The sequence below is a fragment of the Crinia signifera genome, chromosome 8 (genome assembly GCF_055691185.1).
Source record: "Crinia signifera chromosome 8, ASM5569118v1, whole genome shotgun sequence".
Lineage (NCBI taxonomy): Eukaryota > Metazoa > Chordata > Amphibia > Anura > Myobatrachidae > Crinia > Crinia signifera.
The window spans coordinates 163,876,504-163,899,406 of NC_139224.1; the positions used below are offsets into that span (position 1 = coordinate 163,876,504).

A 22,903-nucleotide genomic window follows, 5' to 3' on the forward strand; every position below is an offset into this window, starting at 1 on the left:
AGGTGCATGGTGCATCTGGAGGCATTGCTGAGGCACACGGTGCGTCTGGTGGCATTGCTGAGGCACACGGTGCGTCTGGTGGCATCAGTGAGGCACACAGTACATAATGCCTCAATGAAGTAACTAGTTGCTGGTGATATGCGAGACTCTGCTGAGAATTATTCTATTGGTATTATTAGAATTTATTTATGTAGTGTCTGTAGCCCCGCACAGGGAAATTATAATAAAAGGCCCAAATAATAAAATATATTGAACAGCCAACTCATCGGGGAACATCATATAGTAATATTTATATACAATTATTATCTGGCAACAACAGTAACCTTTCTATAAAACAAATATTACAATATGGTCCACTATAGAGAATTTGGTGTAGCCGTAGTCTTGTCAGCTTTATGGGTTTCCTACAAATGATAAATCTGTAATAGCATTAGATCCAGGAACTTTGCGTGTTATCACACAAGTGTGTAGCAGATGGCACTGTATTACTTATTATGTGATCTACAGATACAGTGATCTATTTCCAGATGGTACTAATGCAGGGAGAAGGCCACTCATCAAGTTATTTAGGACCCACACCCCCTGCGTGGGGGTGTACTAATGCAGGTCGACTAGCAAAATGTCGACATTCACGAAAACATGGTTAAAATGTCAACATATTTAGAACATTGACACTAGAATGCACAGGTGTCTGCATATTTTAGCAGAACCTGATTAGAACTGTACTGTTGGCATTCTGGTGTCTAAATGTTAAATGTCGATATTCAGAACCTGATGACGTTCTGACAGGCACCGAATTGACGCTGCCTCTGCCTCCTTCCCATCAGCCACAGGGGTATGCACCAATCAATACTAAGGTTTTGGCTAAACAGAGCTAAGGTCACTTTAATATCAAAACTCAATAAGAGAAATAGCACGCCTGTGCATTCAGTTGTAAATCTGTGGGTTCCTTTGCTGGGACAGGTTTCCTGTATACAATAGAACACAGTTTCTCAAACTCGGTCCTCAGGACCCCACACAGTGCACGTTTTGCAGGTCTCCTAACAGAATCATTATCTCCACCTGTGGATCTTTTAAAATGAGTAATGAATGCACATGTGCACCCGCCGGGTGACCTGGAAAATGTGAACTGTCTGGGGTCCTTAGGACTGAGTTTGAGAACCACTGTTCTAGAATGTTTATAACAGATGACCTGCAGTAATAGATCATATTTATGCTGTTCGTTACCGACTGCATTCCGTGTATGAGTCACTGGTTGTACGGTCTCTTGTCACAGCTCCTGACGTGTTTGAGGAGGACGCTAGTGAACGCCGCCTGCTCGCTGTACGCGGACGAATTTCTCAGTCGAATCGAAGAATATTTCCTCACCAGTTACACAAGTTATAAGGACATAGATGAGATTTCAGAGTCACAACCAGCTACTTCCAGTACAGAGCATTGCGCCTCGCCGACAAAAACGGACACGTTGTCTGGGGATTAATTCTTTCACTTCCACATCATTTCCAGGTGAACTATAGTGGGGCAATAATACCTCTCATCTTTGGGCTTTCACGCAGCACCGACCATCCTGTAAACAGGGGATCGTTGTACAGCGATACAAGATCTTCGGATCAATCCTTCTCATTATAGACTACTGATTGCTGCTCGGCTTTTTTTTTTTTTTTTATAAAAGAAGATTCCGTGCTTCTGGTTAAACGCTCTTATTGTTGTGAATTGTGCGAGAAACTCCGTAAACTATTAAATACAATTAATGAAGGTCGGAGAGTCTCGCTTCCCTAATCAAGAAGCAGAAATGCTTACAACGAAAGGGGGAGATGTATCAAATCTTGGATACAGAGAATCCAATTAGCCTCAAGCTTTTTTGGTCACAAAAGCATTTGTTTCAATATATTTATGTTCTCACCAAAAACACATCAGATCAGGGATATGTTTGGGGGGGGATCAGGCAGCTATGGTAAATTATTACAGCTAATTGGATACTCCCCAAAGTATTACCCAATTCTGTCATTTTGATAGACTGCTATAAAAATGAGTAAGCTGATCGGTTGCTATGGGCAACTTGTTAATTTTATCACTCTCCTAGATTTGATTAATCTCCCCCAAAGCAGTGAAACATTTCTCCCATCGGTATAGTGGCACACAAGCTGTTTGCGCAGTGAGAGACTTGCGTCCTACATGCCGATCTTGTAGGTGTTATTGGGAATAATTAAACATTGGACCGAATCACAGAAGATCACTACTCACATGACGGATCTTTTGCTGATGTTTGATTTATTTTTAATTTTTTATGTATACTGGACGGCGCATTCTGCTGCCAGTGAGGGGTTTAGCTGATCAATAGGTAAATTATCTCCTAGATAGTATTCCTGAAAGGATGTAAAGAGTCCAATCTGTTTAGTCCTGTGTGTGCAATTCCATCGATCTGGGGCACAGTGATCAGTAATGTAATCAGCACAGGTCCTAATTGCTGGGAAACCGCTAATGAAACACACGCGCTGTCAATCAATGGCTAATTCTCTGCTAAAAACTAATCTGCCTCTGTACGTCAGATGGTTTCCTGTGAGGAGATGGCAGCAGCCTGGCACTAAAGCTACAGAGACGTGCATAGTTGTGATTACAGGGCAAAGGTTGTGCAGACCAGGGGTTCTCAAGGGCCCCCAACAGTTCATGTTTTACAGATCACCCGACAGGTGCACTCATTATTCACTGACACATTTGAAAAAATCCTCAGGTGAAGCTAATTACTTCACGTGATTCTGTGTGGAGACCTGAAAAAAAAAAACTGTTGGGGTACTTGAGGACCAGGGTTAAGAACCATTGGTGTAGTCCAATTAATACCTTCTGGATCTATTTAATAAAGTGCCAACTGGCCAGCTCCTGTCTTTCAATGTTCACACACAGCCTGTGACATAGCAGTTAGTAGCTGACTGGCTGGTACTTTGAGCCAGATGTATCAAGCTTCAAAAAGTGACAAAACAGAGAGAGATAAACAGCCAGCCAATCAGCTCAGCTGTCATGTTACAGGATGTGTTTGAAAAATGACAGGTAGGGGTTAGCTGGTTGGTGGTTATCACACTCTACTATATAACTTTTTGAAGCTTGATACATCTGGCCTTTTATCTCTGCCCATCGGCCCCAGATACATGCGATTTAACCCTTTGAGTGCCAACGTTGCAGTGAGAGATGTGTGAAATATCCGCTAACGATGCCTGGGACGCTCACAGTCACTGTTCTTTTTTCAGCCCAATGTTTAACAAAACTCCAATAATTGACTACAGATCATTTTCCGGCAATAACTGAAGCAATTCATATTCCTCGACTTCGTCCCTGGCACGTTTAGCGGATATTGTGCGCATCTCTCCCTGCAACGTTGGCACACAAAGGGTTAAAAAAGAACTACATTATGAGATGAGCATACTGGAATGGGTTAAATTCTGTGACATGTTCCACTGTCATGTCCAGCTGTGCATATTACCACAATCTTGCTCATTTTCCTGTGCCCCAATATGGGGGCACAGACACCATTCCTGGGGTATATCCCAGACGAGCCTTGATGGCTAACCTCAACACTCCAGATGTTGTTGAACTACACATCCCAGCATGCTCTGCATCAAGGTGCCCATACACGTACCAATTACCCGGTACTTTTTGTGCTAATAGCATCGCATCTAATGCACAACATATGCACAACGATGCTATTTTAGCACAAAAAGTACCGGGTAATTGGTATGTGTATGGACACCTTTGGATTTAGCATGGCTAAAATAGCAAAACTGAAGCAGAGCATGCTGGGATGTGTAGTTTTAAAATATATCTAGAGTGTCAAGGTCCCAGAGGATGCAATAGCCACCACAGTACATGTTACAGTATGGACATTAATTAGTGCTAGGGCAATGGAGACAAGTTTGCTTTGTTCATTAACAAATCTGGCCTTATAAAACACAGCAACTTATAAATAGCCTTATAATATACAGTAGGGAATAATGATCCCATTTACGACACAATCCTTTATACACCAATATCATGTCCAAGATGAGGCTATTGTGGTGGAGTCATGTGTCCTCTTCAGAAGAAGAAGAGTAACAGTCTAGTCCCAGGAGGCCTCTGGTTGTCCCAGCTGGGTCTTCTGTCCTGTTCTCCAGGCCGTCTCCTGGACTGGTTGAATCTTTTTGCCCCGGATGTGGCGACATGAGAATTTCTTTGAGTTTATTAGCAGTATCTCCCCCGGTGTTATACGGTGACCTCAGCCACAGGTCCTTGGGGTGAGAATTTCTGCTGTTGAACACTAGAGGCTCATCCTGCACTGGAGGATCGGCACAGCGGGGATCCAATGGGATGGGTTGCTCTTCCCGGATATTGGGGGCCTCTTCCTCCTCGCTGTCACTATTCTCCTTACTCACAGTGTCAGACAGGACCGGCAGGCACAGCAGCTTGTGTTCACCTTCAAAGCAGAGACACAAGTTACAATTTTAAACATGTTCGAGACACACAACCTCATTTTGGTTGGTACGCGCATTCGCACTGGGGGAGTGATGTTTTCCATTTGTTAGTTCACTGTCCCATTTGCCTCTAGCTTTCATGGGTGATCCCATGTAAATTAGGCGGTGACGCGGGTGCCGGCAGCTAATGTCAGTTGCCCACCTGCTTCCCGTACAAAGAGCGCACAAAGCTACGACACCAGAAGTGTCTCAGATCTGCGTGCATTTTACAATATTCGGGGACCATCTAATAATGTCGCCCCCTGCACCCAAAGCTGCGAATGGATGTTTATGAAAAACACCCATTTGCAGCCGAGCGGGGAACTCGGCAATTAAGGGGAGGGCAGGCGGCTGTGTGAGCGGCGTTTCATCCACATGAATTTCGCAGCATTGAGTGTGGACTAGAATCAGGCCCACAATGTGATGGTTGGTTATAGTCTGATTGGGAACCTGGGACACGATGACAAAACATTTCTACATTTGATTGCTATATGTTATACATCGGGGACACACATGATATTCTGGCTCTGGAGACACTGGCATTCCGATACAGGGATTCCCGAAAAGGGCTCCGTACATAAGTACCCCTCACTGCCTGCAGCCTAATGCTACCCCCCCGCAGCCTGGCCATAAGCCTCACTGCTAGTGCCTAAACTCCCTTTCTGCAACCTAACCCCCCCCCCCCCCCTTCCCCCAGCATCCTAACCCATCCTCCAGCTATTGTTTTCCCTGCACAAAGGGGAGACCTTGGCAGCGCAATGTTAACCTGATCCTGGGCTCCTAACCAGCACTACCCAGCAATCAGGTCTGAATTAGGCCCAGTGACTCTGCAATGCACAACATGTGTCTATGCATCTAACAGCTGGCATCGTGTTATGGGGTTAATATACACAACAGATGGAAGCGGATTTCGTGGGCAGCGTTTCAGTTGTCATAACAGCAACTAAAGGACGCCGGTCCGCAGCACCACTTGGTTTCCGCACCTGACTCCACCCACGAGGGAGATTTCCCGTCAGCTGCTCTCTTCCTGGTGTATCCTCGCGGCTTCCACGGGTGTTCCTTGCAGGACGGATCTAGCCTACGTAACTTCCACAGGTGACTCTGATACTCTTTCTTCAGTGCTTCAATCTTTTCTTGGAATTCCTGAATCTTTCTGTCCGAATAGTGAGTCAAATGAGATTGCTGCAAAACACAGGCCGTCGTTCCTTAGTACGGGACACTGAGCGCTCAGCACTGTACGGTTTGTGGGTCTTTAATACAACGCTAAATATCAAGTAGTTCACTATGGCAACAAACCCCCAAAGCGCGTCTAGCATTAGATAGCCATCTCCCCCATTGGGAGATGGCTGCGGGTGATTGAATACCCCCCTTAGAGTCAGGCGGCTGAGAAGATTCCACAATCTACCTCATTGGTTATGGTTTATAGCACAATATTACCTCTAAATAGTATTCAATCTCCTTTTTGATGCTGGGAATCCATTTCTTCACGTCAGAAGCTTTATGTAGAGATGACTGCATGGAACATGGAGAATAGGATAAAGGGGAATCGCACATAGAAACAATTATATATGTAGATACAGCAGTGCCTAAGTCACCTATGTAATGTCATATGGGGCCTGGCGCAGAGTTGGGCGCAGCGGCGAGTGTACAAATCACACTGGAGATCATACTCAGATGGAACGGCTCCTGCCATAAGTTGGTTCTTCTATGGTGCGCCTGACCATGCACAGAGATGGCTTAGAGCCACTGCCCGTGGGCATCTCAGTATGAAGATCATTGCCCGTGGCATTAGCATAAACACAAACATGTGCCTGCCTCAGAATCTGCTACATAGCAAAGGCAATGAAAATAATCATATACTCGGAAGATAAATGACAGGGGCCATGTAATATAGGTATGAAATTGGTAGTGCAAACACATATACGCACACACACACACTTCCCAGTTAGTAATAACCAGAAACAAGTGACATGTATATCATGTGAGGGATCTGTGAATCTGCTTCCCAAAAATGATCATTTAGAAGTGATTTACTTCATGTTAGTCAGATAAACTCACTAATCTTGGTCTATTACTAATGTCCTTCACGCGTCCTTCTGCAAAACAAAATACAAAGACAGTTGTCAGTATTTTATTTGAGAACCGACATATCCCTACAGAGCGAGGAGCCGCGCATGCACTGTGTGCCCCCTTACAGAGCGAGGAGCCGCGCATGCACCATGTGCCCCCTTACAGAGCGAGGAGCCGCGCATGCACCATGTGCCCCCTTACAGAGCGAGGAGCCGCGCATGCACCGTGTGCCCCCTTACAGAGCGAGGAGCCGCGCATGCACCATGTGCCCCCTTACAGAGCGAGGAGCCGCGCATGCACAATGTGCCCCCTTACAGAGCGAGGAGCCGCGCATGCACAGTGTGCCCCCTTACAGAGCGAGGAGCCGCGCATGCACCGTGTGCCCCCTTACAGAGCGAGGAGCCGCGCATGCACCGTGTGCCCCCTTACAGAGCGAGGAGCCGCGCATGCACCGTGTGCCCCCTTACAGAGCGAGGAGCCGCGCATGCACCGTGTGCCCCCTTACAGAGCGAGGAGCCGCGCATGCACCGTGTGCCCCCTTACAGAGCGAGGAGCCGCGCATGCACCGTGTGCCCCCTTACAGAGCGAGGAGCCGCGCATGCACCATGTACCCCTTACAGAGCGAGGAGCCGCGCATGCACCATGTGCCCCTTACAGAGCGAGGAGCCACGCATACACTATGTACCCCCTACAGAGCGAGGAGCCGCGCATGCACCACGTGCCCCCTTACAGAGCGAGGAGCCGCGCATGCGCCACGTGTCCCCTTACAGAGCGAGGAGCCGCGCATGCGCCACATGCCCCCCTACAGAGCAAGGAGCCGCGCATGCACCACGTGCCCCCTTACAGAGCGAGGAGCCGCGCATGCACCACGTGCCCCTTGCAGAGCGGGGAGCCGCGCATGCACCACGTGCCCTTGCAGAGCGGGGAGCCGCGCATGCACCACGTGCCCCTTGCAGAGCGGGGAGCCGCGCATAAACCACGTGCCCCTTGCAGAGCGGGGAGCCGCGTATGCACCACGTGCCCCCTGCAGAGCGAGGAGCCACGCATGCACCATGCCCCCCCCCTACAGCGCGAGGAGCCACGCATGCACCATGCCCCCCCCCTACAGAGCGAGGAGCCACGCATGCACCATGTCCCCCCCCCCTACAGAGCGAGGAGCCACGCATGCACCATGTCCCCCCCCTACAGAGTGAGGGGCCACACATCTGGCACTATGTACCCCTTACAGAGCGAGGCATGTACTATGTACCCCTTACACCACTACCCCATCACTACTCCCTCCCCTCTGTATTCCCCTCCTTACAACCCCTGTACTCCCCATACTTGAATCCTGTAACCCCCCCCCCCCCTCCATCCCTCCTTACACATCTGTATCCCCCTTCTTACACCCATGTACCACCCCCTGTACCCTGCTCCTCTCCTCCTTACACAACTGTACCCCATGCATACACCCCTGCCCCCGTCCTCCCTCCTAACACATCCGTACCCTCCCGTACGCCCGGGGCTCTCACCTTCCTTCTCCCTCTGCAGCCAGAGCCGGTTCAGTTGCCCCAGCTGCTTCTCCGCATTTCTCGCCATGTTTACTACTACTTCCGGGTAGACGCCGAGTGGTCACGATGAGGGTAAGGTGGGTGGGGAGAGCGTTGTCATAGAGACTATCCGCCAATATGAACCTTCCAGTGAGAGGCAAGGCGGGGACACTGGGGGCGGGGACACGGGAGGCGCGGCCAGAGGAGACACGGGCGGGGCAACATATTGCTGGTATACCCGCCGCCAGTATTACGAGTACTTAACTTCATGTATTACCCGGACACAGGGTAACAGGTACCTGCCCTCCCCCTACCATCTGATGTATTACCTCCGACAGGGTAACTGCCCTCCCCCTACCACCTGATGTATTACCTCAGACAGGATAACTGCTACCCCTTTACCACCTGATGTATTACCCCAGATAGGGTACCCGCCCTCCCACCTGATCTGTATTACCCCAGATAGGGTATCCGCCTTCCCCCTACCACCTGATGTATTACACCAGACAGGGTACCTGCCCTCCCCCTCCCACCTGATGTATTACCCCAGACAGGGTACCTGCCCTCCCACCTGAAGTATTACCCTACACAGGGTACCTGCCCTCCCACTACTATTTGATGTATTACCCCAGATAGGGTATCCGCCCTCCCCTACCACCTGATGTATTACCCCAGATAGGGTATCCGCCCTCCCCCTCCCACCTGATGTATTACCCCAGACAGGGTAACCGCCCTCCCCCTACCACCTGATGTATTACCCCAGACAGGGTAACCGCCCTCCCCCTACCACCTGATGTATTACCCCAGATAGGGTATCCGCCCTCCCCCTACCACCTGATGTATTACCCCAGACAGGGTAACCGCCCTCCCCCTACCACCTGATGTATTACCCCAGACAGGGTAACTGCCCTCCCCCTACCACCTGATGTAATACCCCAGACAGGGTAACTGCCCTCCCCCTACCACCTGATGTATTACACCACACAGGGTACCCGCCCTCCCACTACTGACTTGATGGTCAGGGGCCGGGCAGTACTAAGTATGAATGTCAGCTGCTGAGGTGCCCTTTAGAGGCAGATCACACTACGCACGCCAGCTGCTTACAGTTGATGTTGGGACAGTATGGCGGATATAAGGCGCAGTGAGGGGGAGCGGTGGCCTACCTGCTCTGGCCTGCTGGGACATCAGGGTGAGATGGAGAACATTACACACAGGAAAGGTCTTGTTGCCTAGTACACCGGTTATGGTGTGTTCGATATACAATGTCTAGGTCTTCAGTAAAAATGTTGACATGATCAAAAGGTCGACAGTCAAATGTTGACATGATCAAAAGGTCAAAATGTTGACATGGTCAAAAGGTCCACAGGGTCAAAAATTCTACGTTTATGTTTTTTGGGGTGTATATGTCGACAAAGGTGGACATGTGCTCGCCATGCTTCAGGCATGGTAAAATATGAACAAGTTGTTTTTTACACACAAAAAAAATTCTATTTTTCATGTTGACCTTTTGACTATGTCAACCAATGCAAATGAAAAATGATGGAACCAGGTCACCTTATAGGGAATAGCTTAGTTCACAATGTCTTTACTATCTTACGTGTTGACATCAGGACTCACCCTGGTCCAGAGATGGACCTCTCCTAGGCCTGGATCAATCCCGCGTCCATTCAACGTAATGTTATTGCGATAATTCTTCAGAGCATTTCCTTCCTCATATATAATCGATAGTAGATTTCCCCCAAAACGATAGGATCAGGAAACACTCATAGTGCGTTACCAATGTAAATAAGTTGGAATGAACCCAATAAGTGTGACTGCATACCGGAAGGGGCCTCTCCTAGGCCTGGCTTGATCACATTCTTTATATATATAACATGCAGGAAACTCTGTCCCAATGCCTCGATTATCTCCGAAACACCCTTTGTCAGAGTAGCCGGGCCCGGGGACAGTTGTCCCCATAGCACCCCCCTAATGGCGGCACTGCATACACTAGTGCGATTTGGCCTGATTATAACAGATAGGGTTGAGAAATCGCATTTTTATGATCCGTGTTTAAGCGTGTCACTCAGCTGCCTGCACCCGTCGCCCCGTCTACGGGACATAACACAGGCTGCAGTCACAAATCAGCAATGTGTGGAGTCCATTATTTGTGACGGGATTATCACATATCAGTGAGACTGACAGGAGGGTTTTCGGAGGAGATAAAGAGATTAGAGAATAAACTCAATGTCAGTAAATTACAGGCTGTGACAGAAAATCTTCCTAGCAACAAATAAAGTCCCGGCACAAGATTACCAACCCTTAATATTTGTATTAGATAAATAAATAAGGAACATTGAATAGAAATAGGGCGGCACTGTAATGAACCTTAAATAAATCAATTCTGCAACACAGTCACCTGAGAATGTTTCCCTTCAGAACTCCAAATCCTCACTACTAGTTGGTCCATAAACTATAAGCACGTGGCAAGAACGGGTTACAGTGAGGCGACTACGGGTAGAGGGCCTGATTCAACGACTGCGATTGCGTCCAAATGGTTACCGCCTGTGGACGCATATTGGAATTGCGTGGAGATTCGTGCTATTTCACAAGCACTTCCTGGGCCGTGTGGGGGGCTGACTAACAGTGCAGGAGGCATCAGTGTCAGTGACCGCATCGAAAGACGCAGTTCCGCTGGCACCGGCGCCCATGTTTTAACTAACATTCTGAGCAACCATAAGGCCGCTCTCTGATCAGTGGTGCGTCTATGTGCGCACATCAGCGGATTCAAACCTTGGCCGGCGGGTGTCTCTATAGGAAGCCCATCAGCTGCGGCCTTAGTAGGAAGACGTAGTAGCGTCAAAATGTGTCCACTGCTCTATTACCCCCAGAATATGCAATAAAAAGATGGAACTCTGGAACACCTGCAAATCTGCAATAATCCAAGGGTCTTCATTATGCAATCACAGGTGCAGTCATTACTAACTGTCACACTCCCCAGATCTACAAGCTGGTGCACAGCTGAAGTCATTACTAACTGTCACATTCCATAGATCTACTAACTGGTGCACAGCTGTAGTCATTACTAACTGTCACATTCCCCAGATCACCTAGCTGGAGCACAGGTGTAGTCATTACTAACTGTCACATTCCCCAGATCTACTAGCTGGTGCACAGCTGTAGTCATTACTAACTGTCACATTCCCCAGATCTACTAGCTGGAACACAGGTGTAGTCATTACTAACTGTCACATTCACCAGATCTACTAGCAGGAGCACAGGTGCAGGGCCGGTGCAAGGCACCAGAGCGCCCCAGGCAAGTCGGGGTGGGGGCGCCCCAGTGCCGGGGGAGGGTACCTGTCCTGCGGCGCTGTCCGGTGCCGGGGGAGGGGGGTACCTGTCCTGCGGCGCTGTCCGGTGCCGGAGGAGGGGGGTACCTGTCCTGCGGCGCTGTGTATTTAAAGCTGGCGGCGGAGGCAGCGGGGGTCCCTGCAGTCCATTAGAAATAACGAGCGCTATCCGCCGGGCTATGCGGAAGCGCTTCTGTTGTAAAAACACTGGCAGCACGCTGATTGGCTGAGATCAGCGTGCGCCGTGCTGCCAGTGTTTTCACAACAGAAGCGCTCGTTATTTCTAATGGACTGCAGGGACCCCCGCTGCCTCCGCCGCCAGCTTTAAATACACAGCGCCGCAGGACAGATACCCGGGCAGCGGGGGGGGGGGGGGGGGGGCAAAATGCCGCCCTCCAGTGGCCGGCGCCCTAGGCAAATGCCTAGATTTGCCTAGTGGTGGCGCCGGCCCTGCACAGGTGTAGTCATTTCTAACTGTCACATTCCCCAGATCTACTAGCTGGAGCACAGGTGTAGTCATTACTAACTGTCACATTCCCCAGATCACCTAGCTGGAGCACAGGTGTAGTCATTACTAACTGTCACATTCCCCAGATCTACTAGCTGGAGCACAGGTGTAGTTATTACTAACTGTCACATTCCCCAGATCTACTAGCTGGAGCACAGGATAAAGGAGACCTTACCCCGCCCCCACCCTGCGGCAGGACGCTAGCGGCGCTATCTTGTGTGACACTTTCGGAAAGATGGCATTGGTGCTCACATTCCATAAATAGGGCACAAAAATGAGGCGGAGGCAAAAGGTAGGGTGTAAGTATTATATATATATAGGTGCCATTCCGGTTCATTGTGATGATACAGGAGTCAGTGTCAGCTGCGGCTGGGTTCCCATCAATGCATAAACAGTGTCAATCCTATGTGGTTGACATGTAATTGGTTGACATGGGCAAAAGGTTGACATGTAAAAAGATCAACTGTGTCCGAAAGCTCCCATACACTAGTACAATTTGGGCCGATTTCACCCGATCCCGACGGATTGGGCAGAGAAAACGGACAAAATTGGATGTGTTTGACATCCCCCTCTGACCCAATGCGTGGCCCGCTGGCATCGGGTCTGACCCCTGGGGATTAAATGCCCTGCACATAAAATCTATGGGATCTGACCCATCAGCGGCACATCGCGGGTTCTTTTTAGCACCTGCGATGTGTTGGGACCGGTTCCGTAGGTGTGTGCCAGTGGTGAAGCACATACCTATGTGCAGGTACATCTGGCGTGGCTAACAGGGGTGACCGGTGGGGTGCCAGGCTGCGCTGAGCTCCCGGGGGTGGGGGAGCAGCGGCGGGTCCTGGGCAGCAACGGGTGCCGGGCGGCCAGCATCAGAATAATTATTTTTTTTATTAAAGAGTAACGCCTGCCGTTGATTGCAGCGGCCACCCAGGAGGCTGCTGATTGGTCAATCAATGACAGTTTTGTCTTTTGGAAAAAAAAAATGTAAATGACGCTGCCGCTCAGCCGCCTAGCGCTTCCCGACACTGCCCAAGACCTGCCACTTGCACAGTCACCCACACCCCCCAAGGGCTCAGCGCAGCCCAGTACCCGCTGCTACCCCTGCCGCTCACCAGTTTGTTTGTTTTTAAATCTCCTGTCCCAACATCTACCTAGGAGTCATACATGCGATAAATCAAGTGCCAGATCATAAGTGAGCTCTCTTGGGGCGGGGTGTATTAATATACATCGCCGCCCTACGACTGACAGCCGCCGCGATGCTGCCGCATATGTACTAACATATGCGGCTAGCATCGGGTTGCGGTGACGGAGACCCCCGCGATACCTGTGATGTGGTCTGCGGGGGTCTCCGTCACATCCCGGCGGCTGCCAGTGTCCCCCTGCGTCTCCTCCTCCCCCCTGTAGCCAGATGTCCTCCCGGCTATGACACCTGCTGGGGGAGGAGGAGACCAAAGGAGGATGAGAGGGGGGGGGGGGGCACGGGCAGCGTTAGAAGCCCATAGGCTTCTATAGGGTATCGCCACCCTCTGGGTGGCGATACCCTGCCAGGCGAAAACGGGGCAGATGAGTAATGGTAAATAGGAAAATGCGGTAAAACCCCCGTTTTACCGCATTTTCCCTTTAGTACATCCTGCCCTTGGGGAGCTGCCGGGGGAGCTCAGGGTAAATTGGGTCTGACCTGTCCTTAGGACAAGTGGGACTAGTGTATTGGGGCCATAAGGTGGACAGTTACAAAAGATCGACATGACAATGTACAGAAACAATAAGGCAGCCAAATCGCTCTGATACAGAAATAATGACAGACAATCACAGGCACTTTGCTCTGATAGAGAAATAATAAGACAGCCAATCACAGGCACTTTTCTCTGACATACTAAAAGGAACATAACTGGATATAATTCACTGTTTTACAGTTGTCACACAAAATAATCATTGTGAATAACAAATCTATCTCAGAGAATTTTTTTTCCCCAAAAAAAGTTTTTTATTGAAATTTTGCAGATGTAATAAAAATAAATCTGAGATATATTGTATAGCAAAAATAAAAGATTGAACAATCAATATTTTCAAGTTATAATCCAAATATGTCTACAAAAGTATTGTAAGATTCAATATTGAAAATAAAGCATGTATACAAAATGAAGAAAGTCTTATTTCACCCCAGAGGATCTTATGTCAACAATAAAACAGTATATTGAACGTTGCCTGTTCTATAACCATACCTCCCAACTGTCCCAATTACAGCGGGACAATCCTGCCAATAGCGTCCCACTTGTGGGTCACAGCTTCATCCACTTGGCTCAAATCCCCGCCCCCTTTCGGGCCGGATGTGCCTTTGGCGTTGCGGGTCCCGACATGCAAGATCTAAGATGCTTTTAAAACAATAGTAACAGTGACCCCTGCTGTCTGGAAAGAGGTACTGCTGTAGCAAAGAAACAATTGAATGTAATGGCTATACAGTTTACTGCAAGACAAACACACAGTGGAGCAGCCAAATTTCTTGTCTCACTGAGGCACAAGGGTCTGATTCATATGTGGCCGGAGGGGCACTATTATGGTAACGCTGAAGGAGGCATCGGACAACTCCTGCTTGTACTATATCAGAGCTTCAAGAGAGATAAAATGGAGAGAGATAAATTACCAACTAATCAGCCCCTAACTTTTTAAACACCGCCTGTAACATGGCAGCTAAGTGCTGATTGGTAGGGACTTTGGGGCCCATTTACTATTGAATATTTGCGGCAAATTCTCTGAAAACACCAGTTTTCAGGGGTTAGCCACAAATATTAAGTAAAGGTGCCCATACACGGTCCGTTAAACGGATCCGTTTGGGTCTTAATTAGCATGCATCGTATCGGATCGCATGCCTAGTGCATGCCTAGTGCATGCAATGCGATCCGATACGATGTTTAGCTAGTACAAAAAGTATGTGCAGCACATACTTTTTGTACCGTACTATGTGATGCGCGGGAGCGCGCATCGCATAGTACAAAACAGACGGTCCGGGAACGGACCATCTATGGGTACCTTAAGTCTGACATCACTTGGCCCCGCCCACCGCCCCCCTGATTTTGCTAATTGCCGCCAATCCCCCCTTGCCTGCTGGTGTAATTACCTGAAATCGTGTGTACGCTGAGAATGGGCGGGGCTTAAATGACACGAAATTACGCGATCGCATAATTTTAGCCCCGCCCCTTCTCAGCGTACACGCGATTTCAGGTAATTGCACCAGCAGGCAAGGAGGGATTGGGGGCAATTAGCAAAATGCGGGAGACTTGCCCACCTTCCCGGGGGGCCGGGAGAAGGACCCGATTTCCGGGAGGGTAGGCAAGCCTGCAAAAGGGTCGCATATTGGAATGCCATCCTGGGCAGTAAATCCCACCCAGGTCACATTGCATTTAGTAACATAGAAACATAGAATTTGACGGCAGATGAGAACCACTTGGCCCATCTAGTCTGCCCCTTTTTTTTAACTTTTTACCTCATTTTGCCATCCTATGATAAATGGGTGCTTTTATCTCTTTCCACTTTATCTCACTGGTGCCCTGTGACATCACAGAGATATGGGATACAGTGATGTCACTGGCTCCTAGTAAATAAATAAACACTGGTTCACAAAAGGCACGCCCCCACTGTGTGCAGGTAATGGGTCCACTTCAAAAGTTGCATCCTTCAATAGTCTGACGTTACAATAATCCCCCCTGGGTTGCGGCAGGTGGTGCCTGGGGCACACAGGTAACACAGCTTTACTCCCGCCACCCTCCTTTCACTGATACCATAAAAACTAATGCAATGACATTTATTCTGTTATTTCTGCAGCAATGATCTACTTATGTGGATGCTATAGGGCACACGTACATTGCGGGTGGAAGGGTTTCAGGCCTGGAAATAACTTTTTTTCGTGGGGTTTTGTTAAACCCTAAAGAGACCTGACAGCGAAATGATTCCGGTCGCCACAATTCAATGCGTTCTGTGGTGCAAATACTGAAATAACAGATCGAGGAACTAGAACTATACTCTGCAAAAGGGGAAGTCAGTGCATTCAGAGTGTATAGGGAAGACGTACTAAGCCTTGGGGAGTGATAAAGTGGAGAGCGACAAAGTATCAGCCAAACAGGCCATAACTGTCATTTGTCAAACCAACCTGCGGGGTGACAGTTAGGAGCTGATGGGCTGGTACTGTAGCTCTCTCCGCTGTATAACTCTTCCAGGCTTGGTACATCCATCTGCCCCATGAGAGTTGGTTCTGGAGCCCCACGTGTTACAATGGGGCAAAAGTATCAAACCTGGTGAAGTGATAAAGTGACCAGAGATAATGCAGCGGCCAGTCAGCTCCTAACTGTCTGCCTTCAAACCCAGCCTGTATAGAAACAGTTAGAAGCCGATTGGCTGCTGCATTATCACGGGATACGGTCATTAGCTCACCAGCATGATGGTGGACAAGCATTAGGTCGACATGCATTAAGGTTGACATGCAGGAAGGTCGACAGGGTCATTAGGTCAACATGGGTAAGGTCGACATGTTTTTTTTTTACTGTTTCTTGAGCCAAAATGTGCCAACAGGCGGTATTTCATGCCCTACCATCAATGTCGACCTTACCTATGTCAACCTTAACTTATGTCGACCTAAATGCATGTCGACAATAATGCTGGTGACCTAATGATCCATACCCATCATCACTGACCACTTTAACACTTCACCAGGCTTAGGGGGCGATTCTGGTTGGCTCACAGTAAAGCGAGTTCGGCCCCACCCCGAAGTGTTGGGGACTGTGCGTGCGCATGGTCTATTATTCGCATGTGCCCCCCCCCCCCCCATTGCGAATGGCTTCAGCGACCCCATTTGCCTGAATGTACCAGTGTGCAGGAATCCTCCCTTATTCGCGTCCATTCCTCCCTCAGGAAAGCTGCCGGCGATTCTTCTTTCTATAACAGCCATTCTACTTAATGATCAGCATTTTCTTTTTCAGTAACGTTACGATCTGCTGGTGACTGTCAGTGGTTTCGGCCTCCGCAACCTGCAGGGGCGTCTTCTTCAGGCTGTTGGTCTCCTGTAAGTTGGCTTTCTTCCCCTGAGTCCAGCCGACCAGGGTCTGCACGGCGCGCAAGTGGCCGGATTTGCAGGCGCAGTGAAGTGGGGTGTCTCGGTTGTTATCCAGAGGGTTAATGGCCGCCCCGTTGGTCAAAAGCAGATTGATCAGGTCACTGTGACCGTGCTCCGCAGCCAGGTGCAGGGGCGTTTTCCTCCAAGTGTTTTTATCTTCAATGTTTTTATTTTTCCCGGCGTTCAGCAAAGCTTTAACGACGTCCGTACTGCCGGAGATCACGGCGTAATGAATGGGCGTGCAGCCATCCATGTCTTTGACACCGTAACGGGCCTGGCTCCTTAGCAAGGCATCCACCGTTTCGATATTCCCTGCCGCCGCCGCTATGTGGAGCGGGGTCTTCTTATCTTTGTCAGCGATGTTGGGGTTTGCTTTGTGATTGAGGAGCAACTGCACCAGAGCGCTCCCGCCTCCCTCAGCCGCCATATGTAATGCCGTCCTTGTGTTCTTGTCCTTGGCATTCACGTTGGCATTGTGTTGTATGAGACTCTGGGCGACATCAAGGTTGTTCCTCTGGCTTGCAATGTGCAACGGAGTAAGATGTTCCTTGGTGGAAGAGTTCACATTGGCTCCAGCATCAATTAGTATGTTGCACAGATCCGGTTTGTTATGGTAAGCCGCCATGTGAAGTGGGGTGTGGTCTGCCGGACCGGTTATATTAACATTCATTCCCTTACTTAGCAGCAGTCTTGTAATTGTAACGTCTCCTGCTTGAACGGCCAGATGCAAAGCGCTGTTCAGATTTGGTGTCCTGTCATCCAGACGAGCCCCTTTCTCTATGAGCGCCAGGGCCGACTCCGGTTTGCCCAATTCTGACGCCAGAAGCAGCGGCGTATACTGGATGTCATTTTTGGCGTTCACATCGGTGCCTTTGTCAATTAAGGCTTTGATTATTCCGTTAAGATTCAGCTTGACGGCTTTGAACATGGCGGAGATCATGGTGTCCGGGGACAACCCTTTGGAGTATTGGAGGATCAGGCTGAAGATCGAACCGTGGTTGGCATTGAAAGCTGCATCGAAAATGCTGGAATCGATGGTAGCACCGGCTTCCAATAATACTTTCACCGTAGCTTCATGTCCCCCGGAAACTGCATGGAATAAAGCGGTTCGCTTCTTCTCGTCCATAGCGTCAACAGCGGCACCGTTCCCGAGGAGCATCTGCACCAGCTTACTGTCGTCCTTGGTGGCTGCCAGGTGTAAAAAGTTGGACCTGTTTTTGTAGCGCTTGCCCTCCTCTTGAAGAAGGAGCTTTACTACATCTTGATGGTTGTTGTGAGCAGCCAGGTGAAGGGGTGACAAGGAGTCGCTGTCCAGGGAGTAGATGTTTGCCCCAGCTCGGAGTAAGACCCGCACTGCTTCTGTATGCCCATTCTCAGCGGCTCTGTGCAGTGGTGTCCTCTGCTTTCTGTCTTTGGCATCTATTTTGGCTCCTTTGGCGAGCAAGTATTCAATGACAGGTACATGGCCATTAGACGCTGCTACGTGTAGCAAGGTTTCTCCAGAAGAGTTTACAGCATTCACGTCAGAGCCTTTCAATAACGTCTCCAACAAGGAGAGGTCACCTTTTGCAACCGCATCAAAGACCTCAACCGACCCCGGGACCTTCTGTCTGGGAGTTTCTGACCGAGGTCTAATCTTCTCCTTAACTTGGACACTTGGTTTCTGAACTTGGGCTTTTACCTTCGTGGGCAAAGTCTCCTTGCGGGGAATTTTTTCTGGTGGTTCCTTAGTGGGGGCTTGGATGTCCCCTTTATCCCTCTCGAGCAGATACCCCACCAGCTGTCTCCTCCCATCTCCTACTGTGTCATTTACATTGCTGACATAGCTTTTCACGGTATTGTATAACCTAGGCTCAATTTCCTTAAGGCAGGGGAAGAAGAAGAGCCGACAAGCCCTCTCACCTTTAGTCACCAAGATGTCCAGCAGTCGGGAAATCTTCTCCGTCCTTGTCCGGTAATAGGACATAACCATTTTCTTGTCCGGAGATAGAACTCCATTGTCGATAAGCCAATTGAGCAGGACGTCCGGGTTCTGGATTCCTTCTATGAGGTCGTCTTTCTTAGTCCTGAGCACGTCAACAGCATAAGGGTTTGCAAAGAGTCCTCCGGGAGGGACTGCTGGGAACGGTGCAATAGGTTCTGCCATCATGGCTGTTAAGGTTCACTTTTGGGTTCTTGAGTCCCCTGTTGAGTGGATGAGGGTCACACCAGGTACATTCCAGATCTCCCGGTTCTGGATCATGATGGTTCCCAGCTGCTTGTATGAAATAACTGACAGTGAGTTTCAGCAGCCATATCACACTCTGCCTGGGAGCCCGGGCTGGGCGGCTTCTGTTTGTTTGTGCCTGGTAGGAAGTTATGCTGTTTGTCTGGATTAGTAAATCAACAGCTTAGTTACAGTTGCTGTGATTACAAAACTCAAGTGAAATACTACACACCAGACACTTATGTACACAAGTAATTGAGATCAGAACAGTGAAAAAAAATCACAGTATACATTTAGGTATAACTTGGTGATTCATCACACCCTACGGGCGCTCTTCACACCGTCATAGGGGACTACGCCCCATTCAATTTACAAATAATATTGTTTTTTAATTATGTTTGTATTTTGGTGAATTGTGTGTTGGGGTGGTGGTGTTGTGGGTTAGGGGTATGTTGGGTTATGGATTTTGTTGGAGTTCTGTAAGTTTAGGTAGGTGTAAAGTGCATGCGTTGGTGGTATAGTGGTGGAAAGAGAGAGTGTGTGTGTGTGTGTGGTATTAGTTTTGGGTGGGGGGTGGATTGTGGTAGCATTAAGGGGTGTTATTTGTTGTGCTGCAGGCTAGGTACAGTAGCATATGTACAGAGTGGGTTCTATTCCCACCATGTGTTATATATATACGGGGCAGTACGGACGGTGTAATGGTTGCATTACTGCCTCACAGCACTGAGGTCATGGGTTCTATTCCCACCATGTGTTATATATACAGGGCAGTACGGACAATGTAATGGTTAGCATTACTGCCTCACAGCGCATGGGTTTGATCCCGCCATGGCTCTAACTGTGCGGAGTTTGTATATTCTCCCCGTGCTTGCGTGGGTTTCCGCCGGGTACTCCGGTTTCCTTCCACAATCCAAAAATATACGGGTAGGTTATTTGGCTCCCAATAAATTAACCCTCTGTGTGCGTGTACATGTGGTAGGCTCCACTGGGGCAGGCACTGATGTGAATGTTCATATATTCTCTGTACAGCACTGCAGTATATGTGTGCGCAATCAAAGCCGGTGCAAGCCCTTTCAGCGCCCCAGGCGATAGGTGACAGACGACAGATGACCACCCCCCCTACCCCTCCAGACCCGGTCCGGGGGGTATGCGGCCGCCGTTCAACTGCTGCAGGGGGATGCCACCCACCGAGGAAGATTTGACTGGGGGTGGTTGCTGTACGGGGCGATGCGGCCGCCTATCTGCTCCACGGAGCAGGGGGGTCTGCGGCCGTCACCCATTGACGCCGACTGGGGGGGGTGCGGCGTCCACTTGCTGCACAGGGGGGGGGGATGTGTCCACGGCCTCCTACCTGTTCCAAGCCGCACGGGGGGGGGGGGGGGGTAACAGACACATGGGTGGGCTCCAGTCAGGGGGGGCCGGGGGCGGAGGAGTACTCACCTGAATAACTTGGTGCATACAGCTTTCCTCCTCCTGCTCTCCTCGGGACCTTTCCTGCAGCTCATTACCGCCCTCCAGTGGCCGGCTCCCTAGGCAAATGCCTAAAGCTGCCTAGTGGTGGCGCCGGCCCTGTGCGCAATATAAAAAAATAATATTCATACTGTGTGCAGTATGTATGTATACAAAAGGGACATATTAACCAAGATAGGAGTTCTATTGAAGATTGGATGTTGCCCATAGCAACCATTCATATTCTACTTCTGATTTATTTAGCACCATAGAAGATAATAGATAGGATCTGATCGGTTGCTATGGGCAACATCCTTCCTTTAATAGAACTCCTACCTTAGTAAATTTACCTGAGAGGTGGCGGCGGCACGCCATTTTTTTTACAACGCCAAGTACATTATCAGGGACACGTCGATCTGCCAGATGATGGATCCTTGAAAATACACTTTACCTATTTAAAAAAAAAAAAAGTGGTGTACCGCCGCCTTTGTCTCCAGGGGACTGTGGTAATTATACATTACTGTGGGAAGGAAACCCCATGCGTGCCCCTACTGTCCACAGTGCCCAATTTGCTTACAGAGGGTGAGATTCAGAAAGTGAGAGATTTGGTGAGAAATCTCCAGGTTTATTTTTAAAATATACCAGTTTCGTTTTGCAGTGTAAATGATTGCCGCTTTAAAAAAACTGGAGATTTCTTCCCAAATCTCTCACTTTCTGAATCTCTCATCTTATTACATCTCACCCTATATGTTTGCGTTCACCGTGCTTTGGGCACGGTGCCTCGCTGCAATATTATATTCTCCCGCCACACCCTAGTGAATGGTAGCAGAGCCGAATTAAAGGGGGGCAAAGGGGGTAAGTACCCCTGCCCCCCCCCCCCCCTTGTGGTCGGCATTTTTTTTTTAGGTAAAGGTAAATAATTTCTCGCTGGCAGGTCACAGAGAGTGTCATCTGGAGTATACTCCTCTTTATCCGTGCCACTTCCATGCGGTGTCCCACATTCTATATCATCCCCATGCTTTTTGCAGTGTACATGCTGCCACTGGGTGACTATATTTGGCTACATCTGTCACTCAAAGTGTGTGAGTGTGTCTCTAACGCTGGGTGGAGCCTCTGACTCACATGACTGACTCACATGACAGAGAACCAGCCCAGTGAGCCCACAGTGCCAGACACCCTCTGCCTCCCCATGTTGCCCAGGAACCTACTCCACAGCCACCAGGTGAGCGCCCCCCACCGCCCTCCCTCCCGCGATTCGCGAGACCCCCCCGCGACCCCCCCCCCTCCCGCGATTGCGGACACCCCCCACCTCCCCCCCTCCCGCGATTCACGGCAACCCCAGGATTAAATGGCACATGCAAAACACTGACATGGCTATGGTCGACAATGAAAAAGGTTGACATGAGTTTTTGAAGATTTGTTTTTAAATTTTTGAAAGTTTTCATATTCATTCATGTGTCGACATGGACACCATTGAAGTGCAACCCCCCGCAACCCCCCTCTAGTGATATGCGGCACACACCCCCCCCGCGATTCTCGACCCCCCTTCCCGCGATTCGCGGCACACCCCACGACCCCCCTCCCACGATTCACGGCACCCCGCCCCCTGACCCCCCCCCTCCAACGATTCTCGGCAACCCCCCCGCCCCCGCGACCCACCCTCCCGCGATTCGCTGCAAACCCCCGCGCCCCCTCCCGCGATTCGCGGCACCCCCTCCTGCAATTCGCTGCACCACCACCCCCCGCGACCCCCCCTCCCGCGATTCACGGACCCCCCCCCCCAACAAGACCTTTAACGTAAACCCCATACACACAAGATGAGATAGCAAAACAGTTAACGAAGCATGCTCCCACGCATCATTAATGACCCCTCCCCCATATGAACATGTACTGATGAGGGAGGTCCACGTAAACGACGGCCATGCGTCCCTCCCACCGTCGCTCCTTCCCTGACGCCGCCCATATCTTTGTCTGCCGGGATCACCGAGTGTGTATGGTGCTTTAGATGACAAATACATTGGAGGATGAGTATTTTCTTTCGGTGTGTAACGTCAGTTGTTTTTGTGTCCATTCTATTCAACATTGATTGCACTTAGACCTTAAAAAAATAAACCAACATATTTACCAAAAATCAACTTCCACCTCAAACTGATTTATAATTTGACAAAACATCACTTCACTTACAAGAAGCTGCTGTGGTTCATATCATTCTGGTTTGCGAACATCTCCGATG

At 49.5% G+C, this 22,903-nt stretch overlaps 2 protein-coding genes across 2 annotated transcripts; both read right to left on the reverse strand.

Moving 5' to 3' along the window:
* Positions 1–3,899: 3,899 nt before the first annotated feature.
* On the reverse strand, positions 3,900–8,708 carry LOC146026725 (uncharacterized). Its single transcript, XM_083157618.1, has 5 exons — positions 8,060–8,708; positions 6,537–6,574; positions 5,916–5,990; positions 5,462–5,660; positions 3,900–4,441 (listed from the first exon to the last, which is right to left on the reverse strand). Exons 1-5 carry the CDS (start codon positions 8,124–8,126, stop codon positions 4,053–4,055), a joined length of 768 nt encoding a protein of 255 aa, XP_083013744.1. The 5' UTR covers positions 8,127–8,708; the 3' UTR covers positions 3,900–4,052.
* A 6,417-nt stretch (positions 8,709–15,125) lies between these two features.
* LOC146026724 (CARD- and ANK-domain containing inflammasome adapter protein-like) lies at positions 15,126–22,179 on the reverse strand. Its single transcript, XM_083157617.1, has one exon. It carries the CDS (start codon positions 19,162–19,164, stop codon positions 16,852–16,854), a length of 2,313 nt encoding a protein of 770 aa, XP_083013743.1. The 5' UTR covers positions 19,165–22,179; the 3' UTR covers positions 15,126–16,851.
* Positions 22,180–22,903: the final 724 nt, after the last annotated feature.